A 19888-nucleotide genomic window follows, 5' to 3' on the forward strand; every position below is an offset into this window, starting at 1 on the left:
TTCTTGGGGAAAAAAGTGTTGGCATATCCATTTGTGTAAATATAGTACAATGCTAACTTTCTGTTGGGATTTCCATTTTATGTACTGATGATTTGCAGATATAATGCTTTTAATTTTTAGTATAGAAATGGTTTAAACCTAACTCTTATATAACTCATGTATAACTGGCTTAACTCTTATGTAACTGGTGTATAACTGGATTGATGTGAAGTGCTCATAAACCATTTGATCAACTTTTATTAAAAAAGGTTCATAAATCATATTAAATTCAATGGTTTAGGGGGACACTACATCAGCCCAATTGTATAGGAGTTGTATAAGAGTTGTTTTTAGATTTACTCTTTGGAGTAATGCTATTTACAACACGCTTATCTCACTTTGTTGATATGGTATTGCCAAGTAGTTCTAGGATTTTTTTTTTAATTTTTTAATTTTTTAATTTTTATTTTTTCTTTAGAAATGCTATATACTACTACACTTTTATCCTTCTTTGTTGATGTAGCACTATCAATCAACCCTTACTGTTAAAAAAATCCCCTAAAAAAAGATCCAATTGTTGATTGTTAGTGTTGCATTAGCGAGGGATAAATTATGGTGTTATTGGAAGTGGATAAAAGTGAGAGTAAAATTGTGGTTTTTAGCATCTCCAAAATTACAATTTACATTCATTATTGGTTAGCCCAAGATTTGACGGAAATGGATCCTCTCCGGTTATAAATGGACCGAAGAAAATCCAGTTAAAGGTTAAGATTTATTTTTAGAAGTCTTAAGGCCCTAAATAGGACACATGTCTCACTCCTCAACTAATAATAAAATACTATTTATAGTTAAAAAAAAATTTTAAAAAAAATAATAATAAAATAATAAGGGGCCACCTCATTGCCACCCTATGGGATGGCTGGCCGCCCCCGTGGTGGCCAAAGCCACCCATGGCTTTTGGGGTCAGGGCCAAATCAAAAAAAAAAAAAAAGATCTAGGGTGGTTGGCCCCTCAATTTTGCCCTAATGTGTTGCCGAAGCCACCCATGGGCAAACCCATAATTTTTTTTTTTTTTTTTTGGGCCTTTGAGGGTGGCCGATCAGCCGTAAGGGCTATGCTAGCCAACCCAAATCGGCCGGTTTGGGGTGGCCGAAGTCACTCCAGGGGTGGTAAGCTGCCCCTTGGGGCAAAAATGGGTTGGCTAGTCACCCTAGATCATTTTTTTGTTTTTGTTATTGTTTTTTTTTATTTGGCTAAGCCAATCCCCAAGGGCCATGGGGTGGCCGGCGACCACTTAGGGTGGCAATGGTGTGGCTAGCCATTCCTTATTATTTTATTATTTTGTTTTTTAATTTTTTTAAATTATAAATTATTATTTTAGTAATGGGACATGTGTTCTATTTAGGACCTTAGAATTTCTGAAAATAAATTTTAGCCTTTAATCAAATATTCTCCAGGCTTTTCCTAGTAAGCCTTTTATTATTTGTATTTAATGCAAGCAATGTGCATTGGTCGGGATTGTGGAGTTCAGGACTTTACAAATCAATTGCTGAATAATATGTATAATCTGCACTAAAAATGGAGAAGAAGAATTGAAGAAGCCAGGAGGTTTCACACGTCTTACGGAACAAATTAATAGACAATAAATGGAGTCTCTTTCAAGATTATTGAAAAGTTGAACAGGCCATCATAATCGATGGATCAAATTTGTTCAAATTTGTTAATGTAAAGTTCATTGTTCTTCACTTTTTTTGAAAATAAGATAATTACACAAAAACCGGGTGAAGACAACCGATTATGTCCGCATGTGTGAGTAGAGCAGAGGGTGGATACTAATTCTTAAAAGGGTTAAATACTAAATATCCTTATGGGATTTTGTTGCTTTATTTTTTTTTCTTAGGGTTTGATTTTTATTATAAGAGGTCCGTGTAGTTTTGATAATAGACCAAATTAGTCTTCTGTTAGTTGACTTAACGGAAGTTTATGTGGACCAATCAAATGTTAACACGTGACACTTACTTAATTTTTTTTAAAAAAAAAACAAAAAAAAATTGGGGGTGACCGAAACCACCTCCAGTGGGTATTGGGGGTGGCCGAGCCACCCCCATGGAGCCTAGGGGGTAAACCACCCCCAATGGTGGTTGGGGGTGGTTTCGGCCACCCCCAAATGGCCCAGGGGTGGCCAATTTTTTTTGTTTTTTTTTTTGTTTTAAATACATTTTTTTTTTAATTTAAAAAAAATTTTAGCTAGGTGTCACGTGTCAACATTTGATTGGTTCACGTGAATTTCTGTTAAATCAAACCTTAGAGAGAAAAAAATAAAGCAACAAAACTCCAGAGCAATATTTAGTATTTAACCCTTCTTATAAACATACTCCTTAGAGCACTTTAATCTAGTGATGATTCGTATTAAAATTTATTATCTACATATAGTCTAGTTTTATTTATAAGATACTTATATTCAAATGACCTTTTAAAGGGAAAAAAAAAAAAAAAAAGAAAAAGAAGAACATTAATGACTCCAAATAACGGCGTTGTAAATAAAATGAATTGAATTAAACAAGAAGTCCCCCCCCCCACACCCCCCACTTCCCCAATTTTCAACATTTAAAGGCCATTATCAAATTTTTACTTTGCAAGTTTCTCTTCTCGTTTAAGCTTCATAAGATTTGAAAATCCAATGCTTAGTTTGTTTTGTTATGGGTGTAAATGAATAGAATAAGCTTAGGAATATAACTCATAACTTGACTTGGGATCAATTCATTTATTAAACAAAGATATCTTGAACAAAATTTTCAGGCTTGTTTAATGAAGGAGCTGAACTCTTATTAATTTAGTTCATCTCGTATAATTTTATTTTTATTATTTTTTTAAGTAGTATCTTTAACATTTTATGTAGAAACAACCAAGGAAAGAAACGACGTCGTTGGGTATCTACGTTGAGAAGATTCCCGCAAATATGCGAGTGAGTCAGCGAACACTGAAAGCCCATCTGAGCTCTCTCTCTCTCTCTCGCGCTTTTGAGTCGAATCAAGTGGTACAGATAGTCAGAGAGTTCCTGCCAATCTATTTCACGTCAGCGATAATTTCAAGAACTCACTGAGTCATGGGCGGCGAGGTGCGGTACGAGATCGCGCAGAACGCGTACGCAAAGCTCGTACTCCACGCCCTGAAGCACAAGTCCTCGGCCGTCAACGCCGTCCTCATCGGCCGGCCTTCCTCCGCCCACAACGACGTCGTCGAGATCACCGACTCCGTCCCTCTCTTCCACTCCCACGTCGGCCTTCTCCCCCAGCTCGAGATCTCCCTCATCCTCGTATAATTCTCTCTCGTGATCTAGGTTTAATTTTCTGTTTAGGTTTAACCTGAAAATCCATTTCAATTTCTTTATTCAATTTCATGTAATTTTTGTTGTGTGTATATATTAGAGGCTCTAGGCTGTGTGTTTTGTGAGTGTGAAATATATCGTTTTCTTTAAAAAATTATGTCTTTTTTTTTTTTTTTTTTTTTTTTCGGGGTATATGGAAATGTTTCTGTTATATAATTTTCACGTCGATACGAACAATGTTTTCTTACTTGGGAATTGTTAATGATTTATATGGATAAATTTTTATTTTTGTTTCATATTGTGTAGTTAAGGGATATTCAATTTCATTGTAATGAATATAAAATGTATGCACGTATGTATGGTAGAGGTTCCAAGGCTCTGTTTGTCACGTGAAATATAGTTCTTTGATTCTTTAAGAGGAATATTTCTCTGGGAATCGTTTTTAGTTGAAAATGTGGCTCTTTTGAATGCTTGCTTGATTGGTTTTCAGATAGAGGAGCATTATGCTGCTACAGGTGTGAACATCGTGGGCTATTTTCATTCCAACGAGAGGTTTGATGATTATGAGCTCAGTGGCGTGGCCAAGAATATCGGTGATCACATCTACCGGTACTTTCCACAAGCTGCTATTCTGTTGGTATGTGAGTTTGTATTCATCGGCAGATGTGTTGTAATCGAGTTTTTGCTTGTGTCTTGTGATGGGTTTTGAATTTTTTTTCTTACTACATGTTTTAATTCGTTGCAGTTGGATAACAAAAAGCTTGAAGCCTTACCTAAGGGTAAGGACCGGAGCCCTGTAATGCAGGTTGGTACTCTTGTTCTTGGCATTGGTAAAGATGTTCAATTTGCCTTTTTAATTATGCAATGGTTTTTAATGCAAGGGCATGTGAACTTTAAGTTTATTATGCTTTAGATTGGCTTAATTATCTGCTCCAAGGGTCAATCAGGTTCTGTGAATTTTTTGTTTGCATCAAGTTATGGAAAATTATGTGGTTAAATTTTTTAATTATCTAAATTTTTGCACATGAATTCAGACGCTCTATGATTTGACTCTTGGTTGGATAGTAGAGTTTGTGATATTCTGCTGAATTTGAATTCATGGCGGGAATTTATTGCATGACAATGGAGCATTGCAGTTGGTGTAGGCTACAGAGCAGTGATGAGTTTCTATATTGTGAAGCAATGCAAATTTTTTGTGTGCATATATGAAATTTTATTGCTGCAGTTAGGGGTCGGGTATGTAGGGGATACATTACTGGAAAATTTATGGGAAATGGTAGGGTAACATGCATACATGACATGTGTAAATTAACTATAATATATATGTTTTTAATAAAGTGACTTCCTAGAAGATGTTGTCTACTTGTATTCTCCTTGAAATCGCTTCACTCTGTTCTCAAGAAGTGTTTAGAATGAACTTCATATGATGGCTGCAGTTATGCTTGCAGCAGCAGAACTCAGAACTCCACCTGCTAACATAGTATAGAAAAAGAGCTGGCCTTCAAGCATAAGTGCAGATGTGTTTGGAGGAAAAAGAAGCTGAAAGTTGCTAATTTCATGGCACAGTGCTTCAGTCACCCTCCTCTCTTCTACTTGCCTCTTCCCTCCCACGACACCAAACACCCACCATGTATGTTTGCTTGTACCCATAACTTTGGTGAATGAACATTAGAAGAGAGAAGCTAGTGGATAACCCTAGTGACTTTCAAATTAAGATAAGATCGATAGTTGCTTACTGTCAAAGCTGTATGCTGTTGCCACAATTGGCAATACACCACCTACCCCTTAGTTGTTGTCGACATAATTGTATACAGAAAATTAAAAACTCTCCCAATTTTTGGCAAGACTAATGTTCATGATTTGTGGATGATTGAACCACGTTGTGAACATGCTCACAAGAGTCTCTTTTCTTCTTCATTCTCAACAGGAATGTGTCAACAAAACTGCCCGTTGCATAATAAAAATATACCGATCCTTCTTTGAGTTCTGATATGTAGAAGGTCTGCTTCTGACCGTCTCTAAGTGCAGGCTTGATAGTCATTACCATAGCAAGATGTTCGTCTTCGTGTAATCAATTCATCCTGATATTTCCTTGATTAGTTGAATATGATCTTAACAGAATCGCTTTTCTAATTTTATGTCAGTTACCAAGAAGCTTGGACTTGGGAAAATTGCTGTGAGGATTTATATATTAGAGTTTTCAAAGGACATGGCAATAATTTTGATGCTATGTAATTTCTATTAGCTTGATCAATAAAACCCCTACTCTTCTACACTTTTTTACTTTCTTTTTTTCCTGCTGTTGGTCCTTGATGCAGATATTGGTGGTCTTTTTTCTGCTTTAAAAAGTCATCTCTGCTACTTTCTCGTCTTCTTCCTTATGAAGCATCTAGTTATCTTAGAATATAAGAAGTTTTCTTTTCCGTTGGTTGTTAAGTTTCAGCATGTTGTCCCAGAATCTCTTATTATCTGTCAAAGAAGGTTTTATATATTCTTTTTTCATGTAAATCAGCTCTACACAAGGGATGCATCAAAGAATTGGAAGCTGGCTGGATCTGATGGAGGCAGCCAGCTGACCATTAGGGAGCCATCAGCAAATGTAGTCCTACTGGATTATATTTCAACAGAAAAGTGGAAGGATATTGTAGATTTTGATGACCACCTTGATGACATCAGCAAGTAACAGCCGCACATCCATATCTTCCTTCTCCCTTTTCCCACCAATTTCTGCTGTCATGTGATTCACTGTTACTAATTGAAATTGTAATAATGCAATTTACTTTGTTATATGCAGGGACTGGCTGAATCCTGAACTCTTCAAGTAATCTTTTGCTTAGGTTCCAGCTTTTCTGCCAAACATTTTGTACTGCAGCAGAATGATGTTAGTTTCTTATGTTGGGATGACAAGGCTAAATCGATCAGCTGGTGTTGGTGACATGGCTAAGTTGATCTGAGAATTAGGTTGACCATGTACCCACGCTTGTTTTACTTTTGAGAAAGTTTCTTGGTTTATGTATCAATTGAAAATGTATTATCTACTGTTAAATTTTGAGGGGTTTCTTAATTAAAGGCTTTAAAGCACTTCAGCCGAAATTTATGATTACAGAGTAGGAATGTTTAATTTTTGTGCCCTTTTCATCGTTATAATTGTCTTCTTGTAACTGGCCAAGGCAGGCATGAGGTGTCGTCAATGGGATTCTTGCATTATCCTAATTCAAGTAATGGGATCTAGCCAATTGAAAGGATCAGAAACTCAATCAAGAGATCATCTTGATCCCAATACAAACTTGCCAAGTTTGAGGGAATCCACTTTTTTTTCTTTTTTTTTTTTCCTTCCAAAACCCTTCTTTTTTTGGGTATGGCCAGTGCCTAATGCAGTACATCTTGATATATACACGATGTAGAGCAATGCAGTTGCCTTAATTGTGTCGAAGACCTTTAACATGAATTACGGTGTGGTAATTCATATTCACACGTTGAGTTTGAGTTGTACTGAAGTATGTGTATAAAATTAAATAGATCAATTATAATCAAATTCATTTAATTAAAAATGTAAAATATTTCAACCACAACTTGTTAATTTCGTATTAAGTTTGCGGTTTTGTAAAACATTGTTAGCCCTAGTGTTGTGTAACTTGTTGGAATGCACCCAATTTATTTCAGCTTTTTTTTTTTGTGGAATGATAATTCATCAGCAATTTATTTCAGACATTACATTAATAGCCAATTTTCCTCTGTTTTTCTTTCCCTGACCAACAAGAAAAGGCTGAAGAACTACTTATGTTTTACAACTTTAAAACATCAACAGAAAACAGACATTGCCTACACAGAGAGAGAAAAAAAAAAAACATGGATTATAAAAGCTAATTGAAGCTTCCATTGCTCAAAGCCGCTTGAGAACGCTGAAATTGAATCTTGAATTGGTTTGATCCCAATAAAGTCCGACCTCATCACCCCTCTTCAGATCCCTTCTTTTCACAAATTCATTGGTCCATTGTTTGATGAGGACATAGCTCCCACTTTTCCATTGTTTGAATTCCATTTGGTGTTCGGAATTTGTATCTTTATCCCAAACAACAACTCCTAAACCATCCTTAATCTTTTCAATGGTTTCTGCATCCCACATCGTCAAAATATGGTGCTTTACCGATCCCGCCGCCAGCAAGAGCCTCGCCAAATCCCCAACATCGCTTGTTTGAATTGTCTTCTTGATAACCCAGGGATCAAACCCAAGCTTCAATTCCAGTGAAACTTCCTGGCAATTATATTTCATCCTTTTGATCCCACGAGCGCTGGATGAAGGAGGAGTGAGCTTCGCAGAGTTTTCGCATGCTTTCCTCTTTTTGGTGACGCAAGAAGCGCAACCCAACTTCAAATCCAACGAAATCTCCTCCGATTCCGATGGCTTCTTGCTCGCAAGTAGTACTCCTGCAGCTTCACCGACTTGAACATCATCTCTCTCCGCAACGGCTAAAAAATTATGGAAGATGGGTTCTTTAATCTTTCCGTTATTTTCAGAGCAAGAGGAAGAGGAACTCATCTCATCGGATGTTATGGCCTCAAAAGAAACCGACGATTCCATGTCATCAGCGTCTGGGATGCTCTCCATCAAAAAATCATACATGGCCATGGCCATCATGATATTTCTGGTTTCGGGTTTGCAGAGTAAACACGATTGAATGGAAGGCAAAACCCGCGAACTGGATTTGCAGGACATTAGAGGAAGACCGTCCATCAAAGCAAGAGAAAACTAAAAGAAACAAAAAGGGTTTGTGTTTCTTGGAGGATCTTGGAGTACTGAAGGAAAATATGCGAGGTGAGTCCGACTTTTATAAGGAAGAACGAATGTCGGTGCTTTCAAATTTTCAGGCCGTTGGAGAGTTCGAAGCTAACAGCAGTTGCCAATGTCGGTTCTAACTAAGGCGGTCAGAGGAGATTGTGTCGTTTGCGGGGATTATAAAAGCCAACGACTCGGACATAAATATAAGACGTTGAGGCTGAAATTTTCCCGCCGTTTAAGAGTCCGAAGTCGGTGAAAAACTGAAGTTGTGAGTTTGGAATCATAAAAGCCTACGACTAGTCGTTTTCAGAATTAAATTGGAAACCCAACACCTGCAAACTCAGTATAGCTTTCACGAACATACAGTGAGAAATTCCAAAGCTGCATGATATAAATATTTTTCTTGAAACTTGGTCAGTTGGTTTTGGCATAAAATATTTTTTTTTTGAAATTTTATTTTTGCTAAATATATTTTTTGAAAAAGTGACTATTTTTGCTGTTTGTTTGTAATCTGAAAATAGTTCAAAAAATATTTTGTGGCTTGGCTTGTATGGAAAATTGTCAAATATATATGGCTATTTTTCGCGGTTTGTTTGTAAGTGTAACGCTTAAAATGGTTCAAAAAAGTTTTATTTTATTTTATTTTTTTCATGTCCGCACAAGAGGAGTATTATATAGAAAATCACAAACTATTTATTATATTTTCATATAATTTGAAGAGTTGTGAGGAAGATAGAGAGACGATGGTAAGGAGTTGTAGAGGATGAGAGTGCGTGAAAATAAGCATTCAGGAGTGGGATTAATATTCAATGCAATTGCCTACCCATATTTCTTGCAATTTGGGCACGGAATCGTGAAAGGACCTTTGTGTGGCATACTTGTATTTAAATGACGGTTGATGAAATAATAATAACGAAAAAAAGGTTTTAGGGTTATACCTCGAGAAAAGAGTGTAGGTTTCTGTCTTCAGAATGCGAGAAACTCTAATCACCATCGTGGGGTCAACAATAGTGATCGATTGCCCACGTCTTTTTTTTCTTCGAAAATACAATTAACATACCTTGATTTAGAAGTTAGGTGTATTTTTAAAAATATTGTTTATTTTAAAAAGATTTTTATTTTTGGAGTATTTCATTTTTCTTGGTCAATTGAAAGTATTTTCAAATTGACCAATATTTTATGTTGCATCAAATACTAAAAACAAGCTAGAAAAACCTTTTTTCCATAAAACATTTTAAATCGAAACAATGGGGCTTGGCTTTAATTGTTTTTAAAATCTTGTTCTATTGGTATCAATTAACAAAGCTCAAGGACTGCCATAGAAAAGGAAAAAAGAATTAGTAAGATTATTAGTAGAAAGACATTTGCATTCAAGTGTGTTTTTACTGTCAATGTAGAAGGTTTGGCTTTAACTTATGGGACGAAATGCACCTACCTTAGTGAATAATTGTAATATGTAGTTGGATCGCACCCAAATTTGGAAGCTGGTTCACGTTAAAGAAGTTTTATAAGGATGGCTAGACTATCTTTAACTTGGCGAGTCACAGGACCACCACCTCAAAGAGTTTTTGGATCGGTGAGGAAGAGAGACGAGGAAAAGAAGCTGCAAATAAAAAGAGCGTGAATAACCCCAACAGATTGAATGGTGCAATATCAAGGAATCACGAATGAAGGATTGAAAGTTTCCTTTGGTTTCTCCTTTAATCCAAACAGATCGAGAACACAAAATTAGAGCATTTATTTCATTAGCAATTTATTTCAGACTTTACAATAATTGCCAATTTATTTCAGAACTAGTTATGTTTTACAACTTCAAAAAATAAACAAACATTGCCTAGAGAGAGAGAAAAAAAAAATACATGGATTGTATATTGTAATGGGTTTTTCTATTCTTTTATTCGTAATCTGTAATATGTATGGATATTGTATATGGAATATAAATGATATAGGATTATAATGGAATATTGTATATGGAATATGAAAGATATAGGATTATAATGGAAAGATGATGATGAAATGGATATAGAAATTGTATTGATAAACAGATTGTTCGAGAAACTCACTCTCCGAATGAAAGCAACTAAAATACTCGAATCATTTTTCCTACATCTAATGAACTGGGTTTCTTATATTTATACAACCCACATTCATAATCAGCTACACAATTCCAACTCTCAACACCTATTATACTAAAAGGCCCACTAAAACTATACATCCCTTACATATATAAAAGCTAAAAATGTACGTAGAGCCTTGAAGCTTCCATGGTCAAAGCTGCTTGAGAACGCTAAAATTGAATCTTGAATTGGTTTGATCCCAATAAAGTCCGACCTCATCACCCCTCCTCAGATTCCTTCTATCCACAAATTTGCTGGTCCATTGTTTGATGAGGACATAGCTCCCACTTTTCCATTGTTTGAATTCCATTTGGTGTTCGGAATTTGTATCTTTATCCCAAACAACAACTCCTAAAGTATCCTTAATCTTTTCAATGGTTTCTGCATCCCACATCGGCAAAATATGCTGCTTTACCAATCCCGCTGGCAGTAAGAGCTTCGCCAAGTCCCCAACATCGCTTGTTTGAATCGTCTTCTTGATAACCCAGGGATCAAACCCAAGCTTCAATTCCAATGAAACTTCCGGGGGCAATTATATTTCATCCTTTTGATCCCACGAGCTCTGGATGGAGGAGGAGTGAGCTTCGCAGAGTTTTCGCATGCTTTCCTCTTTGTGGTGACGCAAGAAGCGCAACCCAACTTCAAATCCAACGAAATCTCCTCCGATTTAGATGGCTTCTTGCTTGCAAGTACTACTCCTTCAGCTTTGCCGACTTGAACATCATCTCTCTCCGCAACTGCTAAAAAATTATAGAAGATGGGTTCCTTAATCTTTCCATTATTTTCAGAGCAAGAGGAAGAGGAACTCATCTCATCGGATGTTACGGCCGATGAAAGATTGATCATCTCATCGGCGTCTGGGATGCTCATGCTCTCCATCCAAAAATCATACATGTTCATGGCTGCCTTGATATTCCCGGATTCGGGTTTGCAAAGTAAACCCGATTGATCGGATGGAAAAACCCGTGAACTGGATTTGCAGGGCATTGGAGGAAGACCCGCCATCAAAGCGAGAGAAAACAAAAGGAAACACAAAGGGTTTGTGTTTCTTGGAGGATCTAGGAGTACTGAAGGAAAGGATGTGAGGTGAGTGGGACTTTTATAAGCTAGAATGAATGTCGGTGCTTTCCAAATTTTCAGGCCGTTGGCGATCGAGTTCGAATTGAAGTAGGAGTTGCCAATGTCGGTTCTAACTAATCAAGGCGGTCGGAGCAGATTGTGTCGTTTGCAGGGATTATAAAAGCCAACGACTGGGTTGAAATTTTCCCGCCGTTAAGTGTCCAAAGTCGGTGGAAAACTGAAGAAGTATGTTTGGAATCCTAAAAGCCTACTATTAGTCGTTTTAAGAATGAAATTGTCAAGTGAAATACTTCGATCTTTTAAAAATTTATGTTGTTGTTGTTGATTTTTTTTTTTTTCTTCTTTTTGGGTATATGAGAATTTGCTGTTATACTAATTTTCCATTAATAGTAATAATCGTTTTCAGTTGAAAATGTGGCTGTTTTTGAATGTGCGTTTGCATTCAGGTAGATGCGTTGTAACTTGTAATTAGGTTTTGAAAATTTGTTATGAATCTAATACAAAACTAGTGGATTATGATTGAAAATTTTCATTTGTTTAATTAAATGAGTCGAATATTAGTTGATTTAAATAGGCTTATTCTAATGTTTCGATACGATCTGAACCCGATATGCGACATTTCAAGCTTGTAATTTCTAACACGACTTACGAACCGTTCACAAACTTAACACGAAATTAATGAATTTGAGTTGATGGGTCTAACCCTAACCCACTAATTATACTTGCCCATGGAATGGTTTTTAATGCAAGGCCAAGGGCGTAAGAACTTCAAGTTTATTATGCTAGAGATCATTATAAGTATCTGCTCCGAGGGCAGACCGGGTTTTGTTTGCATCAAATTAAGAAAAATTTTGATGGCTAAATTTGTTAATTTTCTAACTTTTTGCCGATTAAACAATAAATAATTACCCTAAGCCCGCCCAACTGCTTAAATAATTAAAGACCTATAAGCCTGTTAAGTGGCAAGTATCCAAGGGACCACCCCAGTAAACATGGAGAAATAATTGGTGCCAATATTTAAGAACTCTATATTTTGTCCACAAAAATCCTTGTGGCAATATGAAACGTCATCTTCTTTTTTGTTTTGTTTTTTTCCCTCAACATAAAATATGACATGACATCTTGTCACATGGATCTTTATGGGCAAAATGTGGAGTTTTTATTAGGAGGTTTGATACGGACCCAACACAAATCTAACTCATGGCCAACTTCTCTTCTACGTGTAAAAAAAATTTGAATTTTAAACCAAACAAATTGTCTTTTTTTCCAAATTTTTAAAATCTCAAAATCCTCTCTATCAATTTTTTTTTATTTAAATGACACGTAGGAGAGAAGTTGGTCATAAGTTAGATTTATGTTGTGACCTTAACATTTTCCTTTTATTAGGAGGTTTGATACGGTCATACGGACACAACACAAACCCAACTCATGGCCAACTTCTCTCCTACGTATAAAAAAGTTTTGAATTTTAAACCGAACAAATTGTCTTTTTTTTTCAAATTTTCAGAATCCCAAAATCCTCTCTCAATTTTTTTTTTTAATTAAAAAAATGACACATAGGAAAGAATTTGACCATAAGTTGGATTTGTGTTGTGACCTTAACATTTTCCTTTTATTAGAATTTAATAAAAACTTCACATTTTGCCCTAAAAGGTCCATGTAGCAAGATGTCACATTATCTTTATTTTTGTTTTGTCTTTTTCTCTCCACAAAAAATATATGATGTGGCATTTTGTCACACGGACTTTTATGGGTAAAATGTAGAGTTTTTATTAGATTCTAACATTTTTTCCAATATTTTTTTTATATTTTTTTTATAAATTTAATAAATTAACTATTAAATTTGTGGATAATCGTATAAGCAAAAAAATTTTGAAGAAGATATTGGGGCTTTTTGCAGAGTTCGTCTGACGGTCTAAAAATCTATTTCAACAGCCCTTACGCCGGTGGTGCTATCTTTTTATTTGTTTTACATGAGCCCTATCTCCGGTCCGGCCATTCAAAATCTGCATCAACGTTTGCATATGAATTTAGATGTTCTATGATTTGACTCTTGGTTGGATAGTAGGTGGCTTGTGATATTCTGCTGAATTTGAATTCATTGCAGGAATTTATCGCATGGCGTTGGTGTAGGCTATAAAGCAGTGATGTGTTTCTATATTGTGAAACAATTGCAAATGTTTTGGATGCATACATGAAATTTAGAGGCTGTTTTTTTCAATTCAAAAAACTGTTAATTTAGCAAATAGAAATGCTTTGCTCTCCATCCTCAGGGCTCCACCTTCTTCCTCACCATAGAAACGCTCACTCACCCACTTCACAAAACCCTACACCTGACCTTCTCTACAACTTCAACACCCCATTTGAGCTCAAACAAGTCCATGCCCACCTCATCAAAACCAACACTCCCCTTTCCATTCTCCCTCTCTCTCGGGCCGCCTTTGTTTGCGCTCTCACACCTAGTTTCGCTTACGCCCAACGAATCCTTGAGCGCGAGGAAAAGCCTGAGATTGTTTTCTGGAATTCGTGCTTGAGAACCTTTGCAGAAGGCGATTCTCCTATTGATGCAATCTTGCTTTTCTATAAATTGCGCCAGTTCGATGTTTTTCCTGATAATTTCACTTGTTCTTTTGTTCTCAAGGCATGCACGAATTTATTGGATATTTTGAATGGTAGAATTGTTCATGGTTATGTGGAGAAACTTGGGTTGCAGTCGAATTTGTTTTTGCAAAACATGATTGTTCATTTGTATGCTTTGTGCGGAGCGATAGGGGATGCTCGGCTGTTGTTTGAGAAAATGTCGCAGCGAGATGTAGTGACGTGGAATATAATGATAAGCCAATTGGTGAAGAGGGGAGATATTGAGGGAGCTTATGATTTGTTTTCACGGATGCCCGATAGAAGTGTGAGGTCATGGACATCAATGATTGCAGGCTACGTCCAATGTGGGAAGCCTAAGGAGGCTATTCATTTATTTATGAGGATGGAAGAGGCAGGTATGAGGCCGAATGAGTTGACAGTGGTGGCTGTTCTTGCAGCTTGTGCTGATTTGGGTGCCTTGGATTTGGGAAGGAGGGTTCATGAGTACTCAAACCAAAGTGGGTTTAGGAGAAATGTTCATATTTCTAATACTTTGATTGATATGTATCTCAAATGTGGATGCTTGGCAGATGCTCGTAGAGCTTTTGGGGAAATGGAAGAACGAACTATTGTGTCGTGGTCAGCCATGATTGCTGGGCTTGCAATGCATGGGCAAGCTGAGGAAGCTTTGAGACTCTTCTCTGAGATGATTCAGATAGGGGTGAAGCCAAATGATGTAACCTTCATTGGACTATTGCATGCTTGTAGCCACATCGGAATGATAGACAAGGGACGTGAATTTTTTGGGAGCATGACTAGAGATTTTGGGATAATTCCCAGAATCGAGCATTACGGTTGTATGGTTGATCTATTCAGTCGCGCAGGCCTTCTTCAAGAAGCCTACGAGTTTATTATGAACATGCCTATCAAACCCAATGGGGTTGTGTGGGGAGCTTTGCTTGGTGGATGCAGAGTTTACAAAAACATTGCGCTGGCTGAGGAAGCAATCCGACACCTTTCTGAACTGGATCCGCTTAATGATGGATACTACGTGGTGTTGTCAAACATTTATGCAGAAGCAGAACGGTGGGAAGACACTGCAAAAGTGAGAAAGTTTATGAAAGATCACGGGGTGAAGAAAACACCCGGGTGGAGTTCAATCATGGTAGACGGAGTGCTGCATGAGTTTGCTGCCGGCGACGAGTCCCATCCTCAAGCTGAGGAGATATTCCAGATGTGGGGAAAACTACTTCAAAAAATAAAGCTAAGAGGATACGTGCCAAAGACTTCAGTTGTACTACTGGACATAGAAGAGAATGAGAAGGAGAAATTTCTGTTTCGCCATAGTGAGAAATTGGCACTGGCTTTCGGGTTGATGAAAACACCATCCAGAAGGCCAATTAGGATTATGAAGAATCTTCGTGTTTGTGAAGACTGCCATGCTGCTTTTAAACTCATCTCAGAGATAGTTGATCGAGAGATAGTTGTGAGAGACAGGAATCGGTTCCATTGTTTCAAAGATGGTTCTTGTACTTGCAGGGATTATTGGTAGGGAGTGGCTGAGGCTCCTCATGGTGAACATTATTATTATTATTATTTTTTGATAAGTCCTCATGGTGAACATTATATTTGCTATTTTGTATCGTTTCTAAATGAGTTGCATCTTATATCAAAGAATTATTCAGTCATATGATGAGGCAAACCAATAATTGTCCTATCTTTGAATTAATAACAATAAGAAATCTTATTTAATTACAAATATTATTTAAAAAAAAAAAAAAACATCTATAAAACCCGTTATCCCTAAATGAAGCAACATATTTCAAATATTTTAATTCTACAGCTTCACCTTTGACCTTTATCAGCATGTGCAATACCTAACCCTTGGTCATGGGGATTTCTTGAAGACATCTCATAGAACAGGGCACCCCTCGGCCTGGATCCCGGGTGCCGTTGGGCAAATAGCCAATGGACAATGGTCATCACTGTCCAAACCCCACCAGGCTGGACCGATAATATCCCGGCTTTGAAGGGTGAAGAAAAGGATAACTCCCATGAAGGCAACCCCAGCATCTAAAGCAGCAGATAAGATGTAGTTGTGTCTAGCCCACCATCCCTTGAACCTTCTGTAAACATAGAAGTTAAAGAACATTCCGACGGCTCCCCAAGCCAAGTAGTTCACCGCTCTAGCCGGTGGCATGGCGGATGTAGCTCCAAGGATGATAGGCGCGTGTATAAGCCTAAACCACTTTATGTTGGGGAATTTGCGGGAAAGTATCCAGCCGGGAAAAGGGGCTAGGAGGCCAATGAGGAAGAACCAGTTCATCCCTGGGTAGATACCCTGACTTGTGAACATTCTGAGCGGGCCTATGACTCCCCATATGACCGAAGCGTTGAAGAAAACATCATCGCCGGGACATGTCCATGGACTCCCCTCCGGCAACAATGTTACATCACAGATGTTTTCAACATTTGTGAGAAGCCACCATGCTGTGGCGAAATAGGTACTTGAAGCAACTAATGTTCCAACTAACTGAGAATACAAATTAACAAAATATCAATCCTTATATACCAACATTGTGAACATGAATTCAAATAAAAAAAATTTGCCCGCAAGTGTCGACCCGTTTGATTTGGTTAATACCACAGGTTCACAAGATCAGTTATTCGAGTCTTCACTCAACCGAAACACAGCTCTTGTAGGTAGGGTTGTGGATTTAAAAAAAAATCAAATAAATTTTACTGTTAAACTAATGAACCAACCTGTACGATAAACATGGATTTTGGAGGGATCTTCATATAATGACCTAGTTTGAAGTCATTCAGAAAATAGAGTGCTTGTGACATGCTAATATAGCCATAGGTCTTGAAAGCCACATTAGCTAGAGGCTTCCCTGGGTAAAGATACCCAATAACCAACTCTGTAATCACATTTAACCCTGGTTGCTGCAATTAACATTAACACGGTTTATTGAGAAATGTAGTCCGTTAAAAGATGCAGAAAATGCAGATGATTGCAAGAACATACCTGGTTTGTTGTGGCTTGAATAACTCCGATGGGCAAGGTGAAAAACAATGCAATGCCACAGGCTAGTAAAAGTCCCCACCAAGGGAGTTGGAGCTGCTGGCCGAAACCTTCACAAGCATATAAGCTAAGACCCACCATCAACAGCAAGATGACTTGAAACCACCATTGAGGGACTTGTTCATAGTTCGCCTTCATCAGCCTTGTATGCACATCCGAGAGATGATCTTTTGCTGCAGTTGTTGTCTTCTTCCACAGTTGCCAAATTGTTCTGCTCAGTCACAAGAAGAAAAAAACAAAGAATATCATGAAAAAAGAAATTGTTCTGCTCAGTCCAAAAAAAGAAAGAAAGAAATAGAACTAATTGATGTCAAGAAGCTTACTTTCCGTTGTAGAGGGCAACATGTGAAATAGTAGCCGTTAGAGTTGCGAAGCTCAAGCCATAAGAGAGGGCAAAAAAGATACTTAGATAAAGTTTGCTGTAACTGTTGTAAGCTTCATAATCAATACCGAAAGTTTTCTGATCAAGAACTCTGGTTAAGTTGTAGCGTTGGCCATCATGGTCGAAAGTGTGAGAGGAAAAGAGAGGGAACTTCTTAGCGTCATATGCATTAGTCCAATAGAAAATGGGGTTAACGATATAGACAAACACAAAAAATCCCACTAAAGTATTGACAATTGCAAATCCAGGAGTGGCTAAAGGGCTGCCCAAGAAGCCAGCAACGGTGGACCAATCAAACCCCATCGAGCCTAGTCCAAGGCCATGGACGCCTCCACCAATCTGTTGGGCAGTGATGGAGTCCTTCCAAATCCAACAAACGAAGGAGAGATATGATATTGAAGGGAAAAGATAGCTTGGGATGAGGTAGTAAGCGAAGCTTGTTACAAAAATCAAGAAGAAGTATTGCAGCCTTGTATGTCCTCCCTTTGGTCTCTTTTCCTTTTCATGCAATGCCCTGTATTTCACATGTAACTTTGTTCAATCTGAGGAAATAATGCAGAGCAACAAAAAGCAAGGCCAACTTATTTCATAGAATTGCTATTAAGCAGACGGAAATAATTGAGATGACGAGCAGTAAAAATCAGTACCCAATTGTATAAGAGTCGTATACGAATCTACTAAATAGAATTTTGAGGCTGGGAAAGAGGATGCAAGTACCTGAATAGAGAGACTTGGACAAGGTTTGCAGGCCACCACATATAAGGAGAGTCAACAAGGTATTTTCTGAACAGTCCAGCCCATCCATAACCAAGCATCTGCAAAACATATGGGATAAAAATTTACAAAGAACCACTGTGTAAAGACATTGATGGCTGATATTCTCTGAATTCGGGTTTCAATATCTCGCATTCATCTAACGTAGAAACTCGAGATAAGGCCTTTTTTTATTTTATTTTATTTTTATTAAAACATGTCTAATTGAAATATTCATATTGTGAACAAAAATACCTGAGTGGTTTGTGATAACAGGAAGGCTGCTGCTGGATGGAGTCCCCTGTGGTAGAAAGCCTTGACACTGGTGAGAATATGAACGGCATAGACCCCACCGGCTCCAGAACTGGCAAAGATAGTGATCAAAACATGTTCTTTCAGACTGAAGGGCCCAGGATTGAGTGAGAAAGACCATTTTGTGAGTGGGACTCGAAATACCGTCTTTGGAAGCCAAGCAGCCATTAGCTTCCCCACTGGGAGCACAAGAATTTGTGCTGAGACTGAGGAAATCGATAGCTGATTTTGGCGGTACGCGAAAAATTGGTTCACAAAAGCAAGGATGACACATGATATTGTCCCAAGAAACCATGTTCGGAATGTTAAGGCCGGTTGTGTTGGGTCGTCGGTCGGTAAAACCGTCAGCCTAACCTGCTCGATTGGGCTATCGTTTTCTTCTTCATCCCCTGCTTCAACCCAAATGACAAGAACAAAAAATTAAAAAAAAGAAAAAAGAAAAAAAGAAATCATTCAGGAAAAAAGAATCATAATTGTGGGTTCTTTTGTAGCAACTTTGATAATATTTCAGACCCGTGTCATCTATCTCTCATTGAATGTCAAATTCATTCTATGGAATTAAATATCCCCTGTTCTGCATATTATGTATGCACACGTGCAGGAAAATAATCATAAGAAAACAAAGAAATGTAATACATGTTTATGCAATAAAGTTCATCTCATGCATCAAACATTCATCAATTATAACAAAGAATTTGATGAATCTTGAAAGGGAGGCTTACCTGTGAGGTCGATGTTGGTTTCATGCTTCGGAGACGATTTTGCAGGGACTCCATCATCAGCGTAACCTGTCATGGCTCACTCCTTCTCCTTGGACAAAAAATGCCAAATCCCTCAGTTCCTTCAACCGCAAACACTATATATATATATATATATATATATATATACACACACACACACACAATTCAATTGTGTGATGCACACAGGCCTGCATTCAATGTTACAGACTGTACACACGTCTTTTCCAAAATTTACGTGAAGAATTTCTATTTTTAAGCAGAAACTTTAGTAGTTTATGGTTCAAAGCGACCCAGATAGGATCTAGCTGTTCGTTGGACGAGCAACGAAACTAATCCAAGACTAAACTGACCGGCAAAAAAGGGGGACCTTTTTTTTTCGCTATGAATCTTTCAAGAATCTGAATATACCCGCTACGGCTCTTTATTATTGCTAATCTTGCATGCATTTCAATCTGTATTCATGCTAACAAGATCCGACTATTTAGAAAGAAGGAGAAAATTGCCTTAACATAAAATAAAGTAGTATATGGAAATTAATTAAGGCAAAGATGTCACTCTGTTTTTCATACCTTATGAATAAGCGATTATTTGTGATAAAACAGAGCGTGGGAAAGGACGTAGCTCATATTTCATTTCATATATATATATCTCCTACTTTTTGGACAAGTATCCTCAAAAAGTGACACGTGTTATTAGTATGTAATGATAAATGTTTGTTTGTTATATTATGACGTCCATTTCCAATATATTTT

At 37.4% G+C, this 19888-nt stretch overlaps 3 protein-coding genes across 6 annotated transcripts; 2 read left to right on the forward strand and 1 right to left on the reverse strand.

The window, feature by feature from the left end:
- Positions 1 to 2947: 2947 nt before the first annotated feature.
- On the forward strand, positions 2948 to 6412 carry EMB2731 (ER membrane protein complex subunit 8/9 homolog). The gene is made up of 5 exons (XM_059586423.2): positions 2948 to 3295; positions 3798 to 3944; positions 4053 to 4112; positions 5820 to 5986; positions 6102 to 6412. The coding sequence occupies exons 1-5, from the start codon at positions 3086 to 3088 to the stop codon at positions 6130 to 6132; spliced, it is 615 nt and encodes a 204-aa protein (XP_059442406.1). The 5' UTR covers positions 2948 to 3085; the 3' UTR covers positions 6133 to 6412.
- A 6779-nt stretch (positions 6413 to 13191) lies between these two features.
- Positions 13192 to 15544, forward strand: LOC132174880 (pentatricopeptide repeat-containing protein At4g21065). The gene has a single exon (XM_059586614.2). It carries the CDS (start codon positions 13536 to 13538, stop codon positions 15414 to 15416), a length of 1881 nt encoding a protein of 626 aa, XP_059442597.1. The 5' UTR covers positions 13192 to 13535; the 3' UTR covers positions 15417 to 15544.
- Positions 15545 to 15663: 119 nt separating this feature from the next.
- OPT1 (oligopeptide transporter 1) lies at positions 15664 to 19740 on the reverse strand. Of its 4 annotated transcripts, none has more exons than XM_059587278.2 (8): positions 19706 to 19740; positions 19119 to 19206; positions 18340 to 18785; positions 18049 to 18146; positions 17273 to 17845; positions 16893 to 17160; positions 16628 to 16810; positions 15664 to 16397 (listed from the first exon to the last, which is right to left on the reverse strand). In XM_059587278.2, exons 2-8 carry the CDS (start codon positions 19189 to 19191, stop codon positions 15777 to 15779), a joined length of 2262 nt encoding a protein of 753 aa, XP_059443261.1. In that variant the 5' UTR covers positions 19192 to 19206; positions 19706 to 19740; the 3' UTR covers positions 15664 to 15776. The 4 variants fall into 4 exon arrangements, with proteins under 4 accessions (XP_059443261.1, XP_059443264.1, XP_059443263.1 ...); XM_059587281.2 differs by having other exon boundaries at positions 19119 to 19200; positions 19706 to 19736; XM_059587280.2 differs by having other exon boundaries at positions 19119 to 19203; positions 19706 to 19735.
- Between the last annotated feature and the right edge of the window lie 148 nt (positions 19741 to 19888).

This window comes from Corylus avellana, chromosome 3 (genome assembly GCF_965113065.1).
Source record: "Corylus avellana chromosome 3, dhCorAvel1.hap1.2, whole genome shotgun sequence".
Classification (NCBI taxonomy): domain Eukaryota; kingdom Viridiplantae; phylum Streptophyta; class Magnoliopsida; order Fagales; family Betulaceae; genus Corylus; species Corylus avellana.